The sequence below is a fragment of the Euleptes europaea genome, chromosome 1 (genome assembly GCF_029931775.1).
Source record: "Euleptes europaea isolate rEulEur1 chromosome 1, rEulEur1.hap1, whole genome shotgun sequence".
Lineage (NCBI taxonomy): Eukaryota > Metazoa > Chordata > Lepidosauria > Squamata > Sphaerodactylidae > Euleptes > Euleptes europaea.
Window position 1 is genome coordinate 116,986,205 of NC_079312.1, and position 20,024 is coordinate 117,006,228.

At 43.5% G+C, this 20,024-nt stretch overlaps 1 protein-coding gene across 1 annotated transcript in view; it reads left to right on the forward strand.

The window, feature by feature from the left end:
- DNAH9 (dynein axonemal heavy chain 9) overlaps positions 1-20,024 on the forward strand; it is a 206,270-nt gene that overhangs the window by 14,041 nt on the left and 172,205 nt on the right. The window contains exon 5 of the mRNA XM_056866930.1: positions 14,227-14,423. Coding sequence (XP_056722908.1) covers positions 14,227-14,423 — 197 coding nt within the window. The remainder of the gene's footprint in view (positions 1-14,226; positions 14,424-20,024) is intronic.

The following is a 20,024-nucleotide window of genomic DNA, read 5'->3' on the forward strand; positions in this document are numbered from 1 at the left end:
TGAGATTCTCTACTTTGCTATCTGTATAGTTGCCATGTCATTGAGAAGCAGGTTTAGAAATAAACAATAAATGGGTTTGCCTCACAAGAAGCCCTGAGTTCTGATTGTCTTTTCCGCCTAGTTACGTTAAGTGCCTCTTGTTTCCTGCTGGCAAGAAGATAATGCTAAAATTGGTTTGCGGCTATAACTTTCCATTTTGTAATTTGTTCGGCGTTAGACACCCGAAACTCCTTTCAACCTCTAATGTTGATGCAAATGGAGAGATGTTTGGAGCAGGGGCCCTTTGACATCCCTTTTAATCCAACGGCGTGAGATCAAGTGGCTCATTGTTGAATGGCTTTGAATATCAAGGCTGTTTGAAGATTGCTTTTACAGCTGCTGTTTTCTAGTTGCTTGAGATTCACGCTTTGAGGATGTCATACACAAAATGTGTACAAATGCAAGCCCGTGATAGTTAACCTGCAGTAACTCTTGGCATCTCAGTAATTTCATTTGCCATGCCAAGATGAGTAACCTGAATGTCCATCTATATCAGAGATTCACATTTATTGCTCCATCTCCATCTGTAAATAATTAATGATGAGCCCTACTCATATCAAAATAAAATTGCAGGTTTTTTTTAAAGTTCTGCACAAATTGTTTTGTATGAAGTATGCAAAGCACTTTCATTTATTTGCTGTGAGTAATAGACGGAGATCGGAATGGTTGTTTGTTTGTGCAGAGTCTGTTGCATCGGTTTCTTTTTCAATCTGAAATCATTTTATCTGGGGGAAAACACACATAGGTTTGGCTATTTTAGTTGACAAGTTACTAATTACTAGGGATGGTAACCACTGACAGTATAAAGGAAATGTGCATGATGGAGTTTCATTTTGCACACTTGATTGTCTGTGGTGTCTTGTGATTATTTCCTCGTAAAACCAAAAGCTTGAGAGACTGAATTTTATACTGTGGAGAGCCCTTAAACCCAGGATCCTTCGGGAGGAACAGGTCAAGCAAGACAAAATCAGAAAGGCAGAACTGTGAGTCTTCACAGTTCCTAGGTAGCACTACTACCAGCCCCTTTCCTGCCCAGCCAGCCAGAGAACAAAGAACAAAGCCTCTAGCCCTCCTGGGACTAGTCACCCTTGCAAGGTAGGATGCTTACAAGGCGAGTTTCAAAGACGAGTTAATCTGGTAGCTGTAGCCATGAAGGCCAAAATACTGGATTCAGATTAAAAAACATCACAAAATATAACTAAAGTGGTTTATTAAAATTGTGCTAGAATAATCAATAAGAGCAGTGAAAAGTGAGGATAAAAATAGTAAAGGTATAAGTCTAAACTAAACACATAAGTCTAAATTAAACACAGGAAGTATTTCTTCCAGACATTACCAATAAGACTGAGTCCAATAAATTTTCAAAGTCCAAACTCCAAGACAAGGTTTCCGGTCAGTATGACCCGCACAACATCAAGAAGTGTCCCAAAGGCAAATGTAATTCTGACACAGGGCAAAACTAGAAAGAAGGATCTTATTCAGTGACCCACATTGGCCTGATACTAGTTAACCAATCAAATGTATAGCAAATGATGTAACTTGACCAATGAAACATGTTGGTGATCCAGCCAATCAACCAGCTTACAATCACCTTCCCTTCCTCTCCCCACAACAGACACCCTTTGAGGTAGGTGGGGCGGAGAGAGCTCTAAGAGAACTGTGACTAGCCCAAGGTCACCCAGCTGGCTTCATGTGTATGCCCAACAGTGTGACTGGCACTTGGTTTTCTTTCCATCTTCCTCATCTAAGTCTTTGAAGCTACAGGCAGCTTGACCTAAGTTTTCAGAAAAAGAAACTTCCATCTTTTCTAGGCTTCAGCCTGAACCATTGTTTGAATTGAACAAGAAACTGCTTAAAGAATCCAGTTTATTGACAGATTCCATGTTTTCCTCCCACTGAATTATGCACAAGTCCTGTGGCCTATGGGATTTATTCAGGTGTAACTGAGGACAGGTGTAATGTTCGCTTCTAGCAATAACTGGCAGTTTCTAGTTCCCATAAAGAAATGATCAAGTTTTAACCCTATTGAAATTGTAAAGAAGGAATTATATGTATGGGTACCCTTGTATTCTCTGACTTATTATTCAGCCCTGGACGTAGATGGCCCAGGCTAGCCCCATCTCTAGGATTGCCGGCTCCAGGTTGGGAATACCTGTAGATTTTTGGGTTGGTGCCTGAAGAGGGCGGGGTTTGGGGAGGGACTTCAGTGTGATATAATGCTGTACAGTCCATCTTCCAAAGCAGCCATTTTCTCCAGGTGAACTGATCTCTGTCACCTGGAGATCAATTGTAATAGCAGGAGATCTCAAGCCACCACCTAGAGGTTGGCAACCCTACCCATCTCATCAGATCTTGGAAGCTAAGTAGGCCCTGGTTAGTATTTGGATGGGAGACCACCAAGGAAGCCCAACAGAGGCAGGCAATGCACATTGCCTACACAGAGGCAGGCAATGGCACAACCACCTCTGAATGTCTCCTGCCATGACTTATTGTAGTTGTTTTAATTTCTGTCGTAAGCTGCCTTAGAACCATATTTGCAGAAAGAAAGGATGTAAATATTTGAGTAAATAAATAAAAAACAGTTGTGTTGCCGCAGTAGAGAAGGCATTATTATGTTTGCGCATAAACTGCAACTCACATGGATGCTGAATTCTCAAGAGAGCCTTCTGTCCGCATCTTGACAGCGATGACAACTTAAATGGGTGAAAGCTGTGCCTGAAGCATAGAGGGTCTATGCTGCATAAAACTTTAAAGATCAGAGCTGGTGTAATATGAGCTGTATGCTTAATAACTGGGCGATGATTTAAGTCGTAGTAGCTTTGTCTTGTCAAGCTTTGCCCCGTATCATGACAACCTATGATTTAAAACAAATAAATGGACTGAAATGGGGTAAGTGAAAATGGAAATAAGAGTGGAGGCTTCTGACTCTGCTAAAGCAAAAAAAGAAAAGAAAAAACCCTTAGAGCTATCTGGGAATTCTGCCATGCTTCAAAGCAGCATGGGAAACTGCAGAAGCATTTCTTGCTGTGCATAATTAGCATATTACCCAGCTCTTCTGCCAACACAGTATTGTTCCCCAAGCTGATGATTATTATCCCACTCACTAAACTGTTGTTCAAGTTTATCCTCTAATGACGCCTTGTCCCAGCTGCTAGTATCTCTCAATCAGCTTCTCCCGGAGGGTCAAGCATTGTGCTCCCATCACTTAAGGTCTGGAAGAAGAAGTGCTGCAGAATTTTACAATCCACAGAATCTCCGGTAGGTGTAGGTGGTGTTGCTCTGCTGGACAAACCCACCTTTTGCCTGGCCGACACGTCAGTTTGCATAGAGTGAATAAGCGTTTAATGGACAAACAGCAGCTTGGGTGTACAGTGTCAAGAACAGGGTGAAACCGTTAAGCACACTGATACCGAAGAACTGGTTAAGCAGAACAAGAAGGAAAACATCACACACGAAGCGCTCAAAGAGCAGAACAAATGAAAATGATTAAAACAACAGAAGGCTGCTGTTGCTCGGGGTTTTTTTCCTGCAGAATTCCTTCAGGATGCATGACAAGTACACGATTTTGTCTTGAAATGAAACAGAATGACGCCACATTTCAATGAGAGTCCCTCAATTTGAGTGTCAGCTTTAATGATGGATGTTTACCAGATACCTCAGACATGATGGCACGTGGGCCGAGGAAGCAATTTTCATGTGCTGATATCATCAGGGGGTGCATGATGACTGTGGGATGCTTCTGAGTGGTGACACCTCACGCTGCTGGTGCTTTATCATTGCCGCAAGTGTGATGTTCCTTTTTCCTCACTTGAAAGGGAAACAACTGAAAGGATACTAAGACCATTTGCTCCACCACCCCCAGTATACTCACAGCTGTGCACTGAATAGCTATCCAAAATTCAAGTCTGAGGGTTAGATTTCAGATGACATACTCTGTCCCCAAAATCAATATTTGAATTTTGATGGAGAAATATTACTCAAGATACTGAAATCTGAATATGGAAAATTACAGTTTGCATCCGACTTCGTTGTGGGTTTTGAGAGCATCATATATTTTAACTCTAGCTTCTGGTTTTAACACTAGCTTCTGGTTTTTAAAGGCTGTTCTCTTCTATTGCAGATCTGTGCCAGCTCTTTTATAATTTATGACTGTCTGAACCTTAACAGGAGTATTGGGATTTTGACCATTTTGTTGGGGGCATGAAAGTTACATATTGGATGATAAGATTTGTTTGCAATAAAAATCTTCTCTGTGGGAAAAAACAGAGGTGCTGCAGTTAAAGAAGGTTGCTAGTTTCTTTGAGAACGTTGATTATACAGGATCCAACAGGTCAAGGCTCACTAGGGTTTAGCCCTGATATTTGTTATGCATACTTGACCCAGAGAAGGGGAAATTAGCTTTAAAAGGGTCCCAGAAAAGAACAACGCAAGACCTTGTAGCCTGTATATACCAGGGTGGATCTCAGTAGGGGTACCCCAAAATAAAATTATGAAGAAAGACAGTGAAAGTGTAGTTGTAAACATAAACAAATAACTTTATTGTATAAGAAATAAAATAAAAGGAAATAAAAATGTGAAGAACCTACACTAAGCACCTAAGAACCGATTCCCTCAGCAATAATACACGCACTCACACACATACCCCAACATGAGGGTGCTTTTGTAAAAGGTAGGAGGGAGGAAATTGGGAGCTTTAGGAAAGGGACATACGGCCTTAAATCTGGGCTTGAGGTCTGGGGTAGATGCAGTAGAGCTCCAAGGAGCTGGTAAAAGAAAAGGGGGGAGGGAGGGAAGGCCTGCAGAGTAAAGCAGGGGTTCTGAGAAGAAAACCTGACCAGCAGAAATCTGGACCAGGGATCTGAGGAACAATTTTCCTGGGTCTGTGGGTCTTTCTTTTATGGACAGAAGGACTGTAGGGTAGGTGGGAATTTGACCATTCCAACTTCGGATTGGGTCAAGATGAAAAGGTTAAGATCTCACTGGCTGGTTTAAAGTTTACTGCTGTCAAACTTTGGTGGGAAAAACTGGGGGGGAAATACCTTGAATTGGCTATTGTGAGCCAAATATGCATAGGAACAAGGAGCCTAGTTGAGGCCACAGTGTTAACATACTGTAATTAAATTGAAGTGAGCTCGATCTGCATGGACACAAAAACCTGGGTGAGGTAACTTGATTAACATACTTCATTTAGGTGGGAGTGAGCAAGATCTGCATAGGCACAGAGGTCTGCGTGAGGCCACATATCTCCTGAAACAGGATGGAGGGCAAATTAATGACAAGTGCTCCTCTAGATTGAGTTTAAAAAGGAAGAGGAAGAACTGGTAGTTGGTTAATGAAATAGCAACATTAGGGTTGCCAACCTCCAGGTAATGGAACAGATCCACCACAGCACTCACAACAATTTAGAAAACAAGGTGAAAGTTTATCTAGGTGAGGCAAGTGCAAGGGAAGTGAACAATACCGTGTTTCCCCGAAAATAAGACATACCCATAAAATAAGCCGTAGCAGCATTTCTAAGCATTTGCTTAATATAAGCCATACCCCGAAAATAAGGCACCCCGGGGCTGGTGTGGAGAAGACCAGGAGGAGCCCAGCTGAGCAGATGCAGTCTCCCGCGGCTGCTTCAAAGGCCCGGCAACCAGCGCGCCCGGGGCTGGGGTGGAAAAGACCAGGAGGAGCCCAGCTCAGCAGAGGCGGTCTCCCGCAGCCGCTTCAAAGGCTCTGCAACCAGCGCGCCCGGGCCTCTGGGGGCGAGGAAGACAGGAGGAGCCCAGCTGAGCAGATGCAGTCTCCCGTGGCCACTTCAAAGGCCCGGCGACCAGCGCGCCTGGGCCTCTGGGGGCGGGACCGGAAGGGGGTGGTAAAGGGAGAACGGGAGCCGAGAGGGAGGACAGTTCTGATTCCCTCGGAATAAGGCATCCCCTGAAAATAAGCCATAGTGTGTCTTCTTGAGGAAAAATAAATATAAGACAGTGTCTTATTTTCGGGGGAACACGGTATATACAATAGAGATACACTCAATACAGATACAAATTACCAATAGAAAATCAGCCTAACTCAAAAAACAATCGAAGAATATCATGATAATCCACAATAGGTAAGTCCAAAAATATTGTCCAAAGGTTGTAATTCATGAGTGATTTCTTTTGTTTTTCTGTGGTTGTAAAACAACTATCCAAATGGCTGGAAGACAAACAATGGAGCAAAGCCAGAATGAGGAATATTCAGGACGTGTCGTCTAGATCAAGATCACGTTTCGCACATGGCTTCATCAGCTGCCGGTATCTGTGTATCACGGAATAAATATACATCATACAAATAACCCAATTAAATTACAATAAATATTATTAAAAGTTCATACTTTATTATCATAAAAATATAAAATTGAGAAATTCAGAAAAACTAGTACCATGCCGTCATATAAATATTAAAAATTCTTACCAAATAGTAGTATAACTTTCCATAGTAGGTAAAGTTTCAGATAGGACCAGTAGGTCTCAGAGCAATCATGATGAATAATGAACAGGGTGAAAGGACGTTAAAATGGATGTAGTGACTGTTGATCACGTTCAGCTGGTATGTTTGATTGAGAGGAGGAAGACATTCTCTTAAAGGGAGAGAGGTATTACAAAAAACAAGAGTAATCCATTTCATTATTTAAACCATTGGGGGATAAAGTTCCCATAAGGAAAATCAGTTTGGTTTCCATTTGGTGTAAATTTTTTTGAATATTTTGATTATCATAAGGACCTCCCTGATACTGCCAAAGAACGCAAAAGACAAAATCATTGTCATTGTGCTCTTTTTCTATAAAGTACGGTGTAAGTGGCGCTTCCAAATTTTTAGAGCATATTCTGGATCGATGTTCAGCGATCCTTGTTCTGAGAGGTCTAATGGTGCTTCCTAAATACATCAATCCACATTTGCATGTAATGCAATATATGACCTGTTTGGAGGCACAATTAAAAAAATGCCTGAGAGTGAATCTATATCCTGTAATGGCAGACGTGACTTCTTTTACTGGAAGACATAAATTGCACACTGTGCAGGAGCCGCATCGATAGTGTCCTAATGCCGGGGGTAAAAGGTAGGGAATGGCAGGCAGGGATTGTTCATACACGTCGGTATGGATCAGATGGTCATGGATTGCCCGCAAGCGGCGCAATCCACATAATGGTGGAGTTTGACAACCAGGTAAGTCTTTGATTAAATGTCAATGCTTATTAATTATCCTATTGATCATGTGAGATTTCGGACTATATTGCAATGACCAAGTGATAGTAGAATGAGCAACAGAAGAATGTTTGGATGTTAAAAGAGCCTTCCGGTCTGAAAAGTCGGCTCTCAGTTTAGCTGATTGTAAAATCTGGTCTGGATAACCTCTGGAAGACAGGGCATTTTGGAGTTCAGTTGCAGATTGTTGGTAATCTGAATGAAGGGTAGAATTTCGTTTTATTCTCAAGAAATGACTATAGGGTAGATTCTTGATGAGATGTGGGGGGTGGAAGGAAGAAAAATCCAATCCTGCATGATTAGATGAGGGTTTGATATAAGGTTTGACTGACAAAACGAAGTCATTAGAAATATAAACTTCCAGATCCAAAAAAGGAATGGAACTGTCATGAACAGTACCCGTAAATGATAATTGCGGGTGGAGAGTGTTAATCCACTCCAAAAATTATGTATATACAGCAACAGACCTGAAATTAAAGAACAAAGCATGCAGGATTGGATTTTTCTTCCTTCCACGATTAGACCTGTCAGAACAAGGATCGCTGAACATCGATCCAGAATATGCTCTAAAAATTTGGAAGCGCCACTTACACCGTACTTTATAGAAAAAGAGCACAATGACAATGATTTTATCTTTTGCGTTCTTTGGCAGTATCAGGGAGGTCCTTATGATAATCAAAATATTCAAAAAAATTTACACCAAATGGAAACCAAACTGATTTTCCTTATGGGAACTTTATCCCCCAATGGTTTAAATAATGAATTGGATTACTCTTGTTTTTTGTAATACCTCTCTCCCTTTAAGAGAATGTCTTCCTCCTCTCAATCAAACATACCAGCTGAACGTGATCAACAGTCACTACATCCATTTTAACGTCCTTTCACCCTGTTCATTATTCATCATGATTGCTCTGAGACCTACTGGTCCTATCTGAAACTTTACCTACTATGGAAAGTTATACTACTATTTGGTAAGAATTTTTAATATTTATATGACGGCATGGTACTAGTTTTTCTGAATTTCTCAATTTTATATTTTTATGATAATAAAGTATGAACTTCTAATAATATTTATTGAAATTTAATTGGGATATTTGTATGATGTATATTTATTCCGTGATACACAGATACTGGTAGCTGATGAAGCCATGTGCGAAACGTGATCTTGATCTAGACGACACGTCCTGAATATTCCTCGTTCTGGCTTTGCTCCATTGTCTTCCAGCCATTTGGATAGTTGTTTTACAACCACAGAAAAACAAAAGAAATCACTCATGAATTACAACCTTTGGACAATATTTTTGGACTTACCTATTGTGGATTATCATGATATTCTTCGATTGTTTTTTGAGTTAGGCTGATTTTCTATTGGTAATTTGTATCTGTATTGAATGTATCTCTATTGTATATATTGTTCACTTCCCTTGCACTTGCCTCACCTAGATAAACTTTCACCTTGTTTTCTAAATAGTTGTGAGTGCTGTGGTGGATCTGTTCCATTATCCTTATAGCACTGAGCCTTTTAAGTTCTATCCAACCTCCAGGTAATAGCTGGAGATCTCCTGCTGTTACAACTGATCTCCAGCCGATAGAGATCAGATCAATTGGAGAAAACCGCCACTTTGGCAATTGGACTCTATAGCATTGAAGTCCCTCTCCTCCCCAAACCCCACCCTCCTCAGGCTCTGCCCCCAAAACCACCTTCTAGTGACGAAAAGGGACTTGGCAATCCTAAGCAACATCCTTGGACTGGGTAGACACCTCTGAGGTATATCAGGATATTAGGTGATGTCTCCAGTATTGAAGTCCTTTGTGACTGAGAAGGTTATGCCACTGAGCTGGGAAAAAGTGGCACTTTTTTCTGCTTTCCTTGCAGTAACACCCTTCCTTTGTATTCCTGGGAATTTCCAATGTCATGGCTCAAACCTAGGTTCTTTATCAAGCCTCCCCAAGTTTCAGATTCCCTGGCACTTAGGCTATAAAAAGGGGGTGCCTATTAAAATAACTAAGTCCAAAATGAGAAGGGAACCTTTTCATCTAAGGGGTCTTACTAGAGGAGGGGGTGGGGTCCTCACAGCTTCAGTGCCTCGGCCTCATACCATGTTGTATAGCGGCAAAGAACAGAATGCCTCTGAACATATGCTAAGTATTTTTCCTTCTCTAGCAACCATAACCAATCCAGCACATTGTGGATTAAGGAGAAAGATTTCCAGGTCAGCCACCTTGAACCAAGAGGAAAGGCGGGATATAAAATGTTTAAATAAATAAATAAATATGGCTCTTGGGGGCCAACGCCCTGTTCTGTTTTACTCACAACGTTCCTGGATCCTGGTGATCCACTCTTGGAACTGAGTTCCCAGGTGCATGGGGGCCCATTCAGAGAAGGGGCTTAAGCCTCCCCCTGTTTTCCTGACCTGAATTGGCCCCGGTGGGTGCAGGTAATACCGCTGTGGGAACTTATGTGCTGTCTATCAAGTTACATGCAGCCAAATGGTGTAACAGCATCTGGGGCCATTTCAGGTGGAGAAAAAGGTGTAGTGGGAGGCTTAAGCTCCCACATCCCACACACCATGATCATGATTTTAAATGGCTGCCATGTCCCTGGGAGTTGACATATGAGCACAGAACTCACAGCGGACATCTGATTGTTGAGGGAAACATAATGTGTAATCAGGCCTTCAAGCAAGTGTGAACCTCAGCTGTGACTGGTAGAGCACCTGCTTTGCATGCAGAAGGTCCCAAATAGAAACCCTGGTGTGATGGACTAAGGGTTGATGTCTGTCAGTGGCTGTATGTGAGAGGGACATACAGGGAGTGAGTGGAGCTTAAAAGAGGAGACTGCAAGCTGCTGGGGAAAATGGTGTTTTTGTTTACTCTGGACTCTGGTGTGATGGGTTGTGCCTAGTGTGACTGGGAAAAAAGCCAGAAGGGTGACGAATAAGGTTGCCAGGTCCCTCTTTGCCACCGGCAGGAGGTTTTGGGGGCAGAGCCTGAGGAGGGTGGGGTTTGGGGAGGGGAGGGACTTCAATGCCATAGAGTCCAACTGCCAAAGCGGCCATTTTCTCCAGGCGAACTGATCTCTATTGGCAACCTCCTGCTACTACCTGGAGGTTTAGCAATCAAACAACAATTGAGTGCTCCAAGTGTAGTTATACAATCACAAAAGCACTACTGGCAATAAGATACTACACAAGCATAATAATGCCAAGAGAATATATTTCCAAGGAACAGCAAAGCATTCCAAAATTACAAAGTGCAATATTTCAAAAAATTCCTATGTTCAGTAAATAGCAAAAAGTGCAAAGGAAGAAGGGAGAATCTCCATACTTCCTAGTTTTAGGCACCAGAGTATACATATGAATCTCTGTGTGCAGGTTCTGGGACTAAGCTTCCTTCAAGAATTGGAAATCTGGGTTAATCTGTGCTATGTACTTGTTGAGCAACTCATTATTTATATAGAAAATGGGTAACTTTCCTTAATGCTAGTTTTTCCTCCAATACCTTTCCCTGTGAAGTATAATAAAATTCTCTTATTTTATTGTTGAACTGAATAAAGCCTCTGGCATCTCAATTATCTGAGGTAAAACGAAGTAGGAGACAAGGGAGAGATTCCACCCCCTCTTCACACCTGGCATCTCCAACTGAAAGAGCTCGGGTCATATTGAGAGAGGCGTTTTGTGCTGAGTCCCTGGAGAGCTAGCACCAAACAATACTCAGCTAGTCTTCTTTAAAGAGAGCTTCATATAGGTGCCTACTTATGTTCTTTGTAGAAAATAAACACTGGCTATAGTCTTGGATTCTCTCATACTGCCCAAACTATATTCTTGCTATGCAACTTGGATCTAAAGGGAGGGGCTGCTTGTTATAGACCTTGCGACAGGATAAGAAGAGGGTTTTTTTTTCTTTTTTCTTTTTTGGTATAGTTGCATAGGAAATCAACTAACCCACTTATTTCTAATTAGAACTTGGGACAAGGGTTTTTAATTTAAGGCTGCCAATTTTTAAAATATGTGTTTTGGTTGACAAGATGCTCATTTATTTGCAGTCCTTAAAAGTATAAAAAGCCAAACCTTTAAACTCGGGGAAACTTGGAGAAGCGTTTTTGCTTGCCTTTGAGTGCATCCTATAATTCCTGAATAAACCATCAGATGTTAAAAATAAAAGCCGTATTTAAATTGGTGTCATTAAACCCATAGCTATTGTTAAAACTGACTTCACTTTGAAAGAGAGCTCTTCCTTTGTATTTTTAAAGGATTGTTGTAAACACGGCACAATTACCTGACAGCAATTAATATTTTCTCTAGGCAACATCTGCCTCATTAAAGGACATTTTTCTAAAAGTTAGCATCCAGTCTGATCACCAAGCTGTTTTGCTTCCTGCAGTTGGGTGGGAAGCTGCAAGTATGTGAATGACCTGATTGCAGGAAAGGCTGAATTTCAGGCCATGGTGTGGCCCACATTTTTTCTGCTTGCTAGAGGTGGAATCAGATCATGACTTTGGCCTTTTATGCAGGGATGTTTCCCTGCTGTCATCGCACCGACTGTTTTCGGGCTTCCTTTTGATTATGCATGCCTTTTCTGCCTATCAGAGGTCTCCTCGCTCTCCCCACGCGTTTTGCCTGTGTTTTCCAGAGGCTGTTTTAGCCCAAATCTGGAAAATGCGGGCAAAATGCCCGGGGAGAGCAAGGTGACCTCTCACGGGCAGAGAAGGCATGCATAATCAAAAGGAAGCCCCGAAGCAGTTGGTGGGGGTGACCGCAGGGAAACGTCCCTGCATAAAAGGCCTTGGAGATCACTGAAATATAGGGTGAACATTCTTGGATGGTCTTGCTTAACAGCAAATTTTATATCATGATTGTAATCCTGTGCTTAATTGCTCATGCATGAGACTTTCTGATATCAAAGGCTATATCTGTGGAAAAAGCAAGCAGAAATATCACTCAGTGCTTTGTTCCTCTTATTTGGTGGAAGTAGGGTTGCCAACTCCAGGTTGAGAAATACCTGGAGATTTTTGGGGTTGACCCTGAGGAGGGTGGGGTTTGGGGAGGGAATATAATGCCATAGAGTGCACCCTCCAAAAGAGCCATTTTCTTCATGGGAACTGGTCTCTGTTGCTTGGAGATTGGCTGTAATTCCAGGATATCTCCAGGCTCACAACCCTAGGGTGGAGGGTTTTAGGGCTTGGGCATTAGGACATTCTCTTTGTGCCAGTATGTCCTGGCGCCTCCTTATGAGCACAGTATTTGGCCTTCTCGTTTATAACCTGATTGTGAACTGGCAACTAGATTTGCTACCGAGCCTAAGCTGAAATACAAATGCGGCCATTTACAGACAGTTGATGCTTTAGCTGGAGCTAGGCTACAAGCACACAAATACTTCACCAGGATTTATTACTCCTTAACACACTTCAGTCCCTGTTTGTACTTGCAGTCATAGTGATCAAAAGATGGAACCCCCCCACACACACACACTCATACAAACTACGTGCATATTTTATTTTTTGAAGTGGCAGTTCTCATCTGTGCTAGTACCATGGAGTTTAGAGTTTAAGGCCAGCTGTTATTCATTAATTGGTATTCATTTGGTTCACGTGATGATTCAAGAGTGTACTTGTACCCACAACATGCAACCTGAAGGGAGAAGAGGAATTCCACGGTAGTTTGTATCATGCAAATCACAGCATGAGCTCTTGGCCATAGCAGCAGCCTACTTCGGATCCTGTGTCTTGGCTGCACAGTTTGATCTGTAGATTTGCACTTGCATCCAAATAAGCTGCATGTTGATTTCACCTCTGTTCCTTTTCAGGGTATTCTCTTTTCAACCCTTGAATGTCTGAAGACTCCCCAGGACTTAGTTAAACTGTACCTGCACGAATCCAATCGTGTTTATCGGGATAAGATGGTTGATGAGAGAGACTTCAGCCTCTTTGATAAAATGCAAATAGAGACTGTGAAGAAGTATTGTGAAGTAAGTGACATAGGCTCAGTTTAGATGCTTACCTGGGATCAGTGTTCTTGTGCTCAGAGTGGGGGAACAGCACACCCACTCCGCATGCTAATAATATAATAGGTAACATGGATGCTCCTCTTTTGGAAACCCAAACACTACTGTTATGTGCTACCTGCTTCCTGGAGTGATGAGAAGTCCCAGGGCAGTGCTCCCAGATTTAGTTTTCTTTGGATGAAAGAGCCCTGAGGATTTTATGGTATCTTTGTAGTAGTTGCTTTATTTACAAGCATACAGGTGAAGCATAGGTAGAAGCAAAGAGGCACTCCTACAGGGCAGCTGTCTAAGCGAGATCCTCACAGAGGGAAATGCTTTGTATTCCAGAGGGCTTCATCTTACAGTCAACTATATAACTGGTGATAGATAGTTTACAGTACTGGGACAGCAACAATGCCACAACACACAATCTTCTCTCACTTTCTTGTAAGGGAAGACTGATTTAGCTCTCTGTATGGGGATCCAGGTTGTGTGCCCTTATGTATCATACATCATGGACATGGTGGGTTTGGGGGTTCATCCTGCTCCGTTCCCACAGAGCCAGAACCTTTGGCCTGAATAAGCATCTGAACTGGGCAATGGATTTGGTATGTGAATGTGTCAGACTAACATAAAGATCATTACACAGAAGTACAGATGGAGAAAGTGAACTTTAAATGTGTTTCCTTTTCTGGAAATAGATTTGAGGGAGGACTTGGGAAAGAGACTAGTGATCATTGTCATAAGAACATAAGAAAAGGCCTGCTGGATCAGACCAGTAGTCCATCTTGTCCAGCTTTGTGTTTCACACAGCAGCTTGTTTCACACATCCTGACCTTTCTCCTTGAGCCAGGAGACTGCAGTGACTAGAAGCTGCTGATTGTTTTTGTGTATTTGCTTTGCTGGGCTTGGGTGGGGCTACAGCTTTGATGGAATGGAACTTTGTGTATCATTTATGTTCTTCCTCATTAGGAAATGGAGGATACCCTGGAACAGATTAAGAAGATAAATGTGTTTTGCCATTTCGCAAGAGGGGTAGGAGAGCCCAAATACTTGCCTGTCCAGAGTTGGGAATCATTGAACCAGCTCTTAGTGGAAGCTTTAGAGAATCACAATGAGGTCAACGCTGCCATGAACCTGGTGCTGTTTGAAGATGCCATGTGCCACGTGTAAGGGGATTTTCGTACTTTTGGAACACTTGAGTGCTTGTGTATGGGTGTGGGTATTGTATAGTGTCATATGTGCAAATATACTTCAAGGTGACAGAGTAATGGGTGGCCAGAGTCTCTGAAAAACAGTCCCTGAGTTTTCTGTGTGGACATCGTATTCTGAAATTATGGTTTTGACTCCATTTTCCAACAGTAAAATGTGGAGATTCTGTATCTTGTGAAGACAACATCTGTCTTTATAATATATCCTTGCAAAGGGGTATGGGAAACCATTAGAGAAAAGCCATTGTAGGAGATCATATAAACACTTTGATGCAGCTAGATGGATAGTTATGTTGCTTGTCATTCCCTATCTCTGGGGCATCAGGAGATGCCAAACTGTGGAAGCAAGTGGGATTCGCTCTTCCTCCAAGGAACCTTCTTTCATCCTGAGGAGCCTTCCTCCAACTTAAATGGGTCTTCCATTGCAGGAAGGCCCCTTGGGCGGGAGGAATGCTTCACACTTTGCTCGGCGGGCTGGTTGGAAAGGGATAGGATTGGAATCTACCCTGCTTGCCGTGAGCATGGATGTGTAAATGTATATTCTCAGAGATGCCTTTTTCTAAAATGCGGCGACTGGTTTCCAGCAGTATATGGGTGTTGTTTTAGTTGCCTAAGAAGCAGCGACTGTCTCAAAAGAGTGTGGGCTTCAGAGCACTAGTTCCCCCCAAATACCGCGTGTTCCCAGCTTTTACAAAATTATACTTGTTTCATTAGAAAGGGGCAGGAGGAGCAGTCTGACTGTTTCTGCAACTCCGGGCAACAAATTCAATCACTGTCACAAAAGCGAACAATGCCTAAAATCCTTAGCTCTTGCTGCTGTTCCTTTGTGTTCTGGGGAGTGCGGCATCCTTTCAATTCCCACACCAGAGGGCCTTGATGTTTAATACAATCGTAGTGCTGCTGCACGCCACAGTGCTTTTATTCCATTCGGTTAGTAACAAGCATTTTATCTTCTGTGGTTTCGTGCGGACCGGGCTATGCTGCGGTCTGGTTTTCCCAGCCATAAAAAAACAGGCCCCTGCAGTGACTGTGTGCTGAAAGGCAGGCAATGCGGCTGGCAGTTTCTTTGACACAAGTTCTTTGCACGACTGCCCACTCCCAAAGCTACTCTGGTTCCCCCCCCCCCATTGCAGTCTGACCCCAGCACCAGGGTAAAGTATCCTTGTTTTCCTTTGAACAGTCAAGGGCTGAGTTTAAGATCTGATTCCCACAGCTTCTTTGCAGCTTCTCTTTCAGCATAGGCCAATGAGGGTTTTTTTTTTGGGGGGGGGGTTGTCTGCCCATGTTAAACGTGTTCTCATTGAACAGAATTTGCCCTAATTTCGCTGCAAGCAGCAGCTGCTAGTCTGTGCACATTGCCCTATAAGAAATGCATTTATCACATGCTGCATGCTCCTAGCAGCTTCTGCTTCTAGCAAACAGTTGAGGGCATTCATATGAACTAGTCCCTATAGGTGCATTTGATTAGGGTTGCCATCCTCCCGGTGGGGTCTGGAGTTTGATCACTGAACCAAAAAATGGGGGGAAAGAAACCCAACCTAAAAAACCAAGAGCTGGGTACCCAAGGTTGGGTGGAAAAGATAAAATTGCATAATAGAAAAAATATTTTTATTTTAAGGCGCTTATATCTCGGTTAAAAACATTAAAAATTATAAAATAGGCACAATGGCAACTCATAAGGTTGATAGACCTGAACCACGCAGACCATACGCGTTTCGGCCTACAGGCCTTCCTCAATGGTCAAATAAAAACTCATACAATGGACACACAAGTATTAAACAATTGTATGGCCATATATAGATAGATAACTTTATATCAGCTCAGGCATATGTATAGGATGTAAAAACAATTTCGATTTAGAGATCCCTCTATGTAGAATACCTATAAGTTGTTCTACCCTGGGCTGTATTGGTCTTTCATACAGAGTGTTCATGCAAGTATCAACTTCATAAAGCAGCGTTCTCACAGAGCTCCCTCTCTTCCGAAAACTACGATTTTTCGAGGCGCCATACCCCAATCTCCACGAATCGCCCAAGCTGAAGTTGGCATCCCTAATCCAGATAGACAAAAATCTGACCATATTGAAAAACAAGACCGGCAAAGGTCTTGAAGTCAATGGACCTTAAAAGAGTATAACACTGTGTAAGATTGCACATAAAAAACAAGCAATATTTTTAATAGCTGAATTGCTAGCTCACAAGTTAGGAATAGTATTTGCTAACAACTAACAAGTCAAACATTTTCAGCCTCCTCCTGGTATGCCCGTACTTTAATAATTGCTGGGCATTGTTACAGTGTAATTAGTCTGTTTCTGAAATCTTAGTCATAGTGGAGTAGAAAAAAGGAGGAGAGAAAGCAAAGTCTCCCAAGGCTAGAACGCATTGCATAAGTCACATCACGCTTACAGTGCGCCACATCCGGGAGCTCACTATCCCCAAACCGATGATATTTTACTAGAGGCTTAATTGGTTGTTATTTACCAGGTGATGTTATTTCCCTCCAAGCCATGAAAAGCTTCAGCTGCCCATTTCCGCACAGTAAGCCACTGTGGAAAGGACAGAACACTTTTCTCCAGGCTTGTTGGCAACCCTGCACACTCCTAACCCCATCATTCTTTACCCCCTGTTGTCAAATTGGAATACCACTGTAGGTAGGAATCAGCGGAGGGGACAACATGCCCAATTAACACATGGATGTGAGCAACCTTACTGGAGTGACCACTTTTATTTTATTTTAATATATCCTGCTACAAGAACCAGCATAGTATAGTAGTTGGGGTGTTGAACTAGTATCTGGGAGGCCCGAATTCAGACCTCCGCTCAGCCTGCTGGGAGACCTTGGGCCAGTGACCCTAAACCTAACCTACCTCACATGATGGTTGTGAAGATAAAACGGAGGATGGAGAATAATGTTGTAAGTCACTTTATGTCTCCAATGGAGAGGAAAGAGATACATAAATAAATGCATATGATATCTAAAAATATGTACAATATGTTTCAGACTTCACAGGATAGTCTTATATAAAGGTGCTGGAATTGCTTTAATTATCAGTTGGTTAGATAATCAGGTTAGGTGGATGTTTAAAATCTTTTAGATATTTGCTTAGCATTTATATAGCACTTTCTCTGTTCAAAGCATTTCAGATCCATTATCTCAGTAATCATTAACACTCTGGCAAGGTAGGCCAATATTATTATCCCCATATTGCAGATTGAGGCTAAGAGAGAACCACATGTAAAAGGCCACCTTATAAAGAAGTGAAATTTAAATTGGTAGCTTTCCAGATCCCAATTTATTCTTTTATGCTGCATCCCCAACAAAGCCCTCAAATTATTAAAGTATGAGCTCGCAAGGGAGAAACCCCAGAATCTTGAGAAGTTACACGTAGACTGAATTTGTGAGCCACTGATTCAGCACTAAAATTAACAGAGATGCTAAAGCTGCCTCAAAACTGAGGTTTTGCTCCAGTTTGGTATCCAAACCAGAGTATTTTTGGAGCATCCACACAACATTGTCCTTTTATCATCCTCGTTTTGTGGGAAAACCCCTCCCCATGCTGCAGTCTTTCCTAAACCAGATTTGGTACAACCTTTCTGGAAAGAAAGTCGTTAAAGAATATTTGTATGTGTGGATGGGCTTATTTTTGCAGGTCCCATCCAAATTGGCACCATTTCCCTTGCCTCAGCTCCTCCCCCACCCCCATAGCCACTCCAACAAACAGGAGGTTTTTTTTTAAGGCAATTGACATGCTATAGTGTTGCCGGCTTAGTGCTTAGCTGTGCAGGGCGCTCCCCAGCCGGGCACATGACCCACATTAACACGCAATGTAATATGCAACCCAAAACATAAGAAAAGAACACACAGAGACTAGTTTGGATGAAATGGCACAACTTTATTGATTGCAGCAGCAAGGCATTGGCATGGCATGGGGGCGTATCCTACCATCGACCTGCCACCCTGCAGGCCAATGTACAGCACCCCGCACCCCTGCTGGGACGGCAAGAGATGGCAGTTCAGGGACACGTGAGGGCGGCAGCCAGCTGTGTGGTCCCCTGCCACTTGAAGGGAGGCCGACCTGACAGCCCATGGCAAGGTATGCCACCCTGACAGCCTCAAGTGAGGCCCGTCCCTGGCAACCCTCCATCTTGGCATGTCCCCTTCCAGCCTCCCCCAAAATCCCATGCTGGGATCCTCCAAGTGGGGAAATGGGGCACGCAGGCCGCTTTCCCCCCCAAACTGGATCCTGCCCTGATGCCAAACCGCCACCAACGCCTAGCGCTGCAACCAAGATCATATGCCATGGCGGATGCCGTGCAACCAAATGTCCATGCCCCAAGAAGACAGGTGGACCCCATCAGAACGAAACAAGGCACTGATCTGGTGTGTAATGTCCGTGTGCTGTATCACCCTACCACCTAAATCGCGGACCATGTTCCCCACGGCTGATGTTACTCTTTGCCTGGCTCTGTCCACTCCGGATCCACTGCACCTCGCCAGGACTGTCTTTCCAGCAGGTCAGACCACAGGAGGCCAGTGTTGCGCCATTCAGCCGCCAGGTTCCTCAGGTCATCAGCTGCCGCCTCTCGTAGGTCGATACTGCGCATATTCTTCTGGTCATTCTCGCCTAGTTGTATGACCAGCACATCCGGGGGCCTGCCAACTGCTGCTCTCCTCTGAAGCGTAGGAACCAATGCTCCCCATCTCATGCCCCGACATCCCAGCCATGACACACGGACCGCGCCATCCAACCCCAAGTGCCGGCCCCATCCTGAAGATTCAGCGTACTGCCCTGCCCAATGGACGATGCTGTGGCCACATAACCAAACTTGAAGGCTCTGTTCTGTAACTTGAAAGGCTGCAACTTAAGCACAAACAGCACTACCCCCCAGCCTTATGGCCTGATGTACACTTTGTAAGTGACCGAACGCCATCTGTCAATGGCTTTTATAGCTGGTTCAGCCAGCCCCTCGCGTGCCGCAGTTGTAGCCGCACCTATCCTGAATGAGTGCGCGCTGAACTTCCCAGCGGGGAGCCTGATCTTGGCCAGGGCTAAATGCAGCACGCTGGCAAACTGGCACCTGGTCAAAGGGGACCCATTTGCGTGCACCAACAATGGTCCCCCCCCCATTGGACGCACTGCCATGAAGGCTGGCAATGAACGCATTGGACACAGTGTTTTAGTAGGTGCCGAGCCTAGACTGACCACTGCCCCCCGACCCAGCTGGTCGGTCTTGGACTGCCTTATGCAGAGATGCACCTCCCCATCCATGAAGTGTACATCTGAAAAACCCAAAGCCCGGCCGGAAATGTCCCCCTTTGAACTAACCACCAGTTCCCCCACCCGGAGTGCCCCAAAGAAAGCCACCACAAACTCTTCCTCAAACAAGAATGCCTCATAACAAGACCAGCAGACTACCCGAAGGGAGCTGATTATTTTAGATAGCAGGAGGGGTGTGATAGGCCGGCGAGAATCAGGTTGCTGAGGGGAAATGCGATGCCAACCTTCAATGGCTTTCTTGGCCACAAAGGAGGCGCAAGGGTCAGGATGCCCATAAGCTC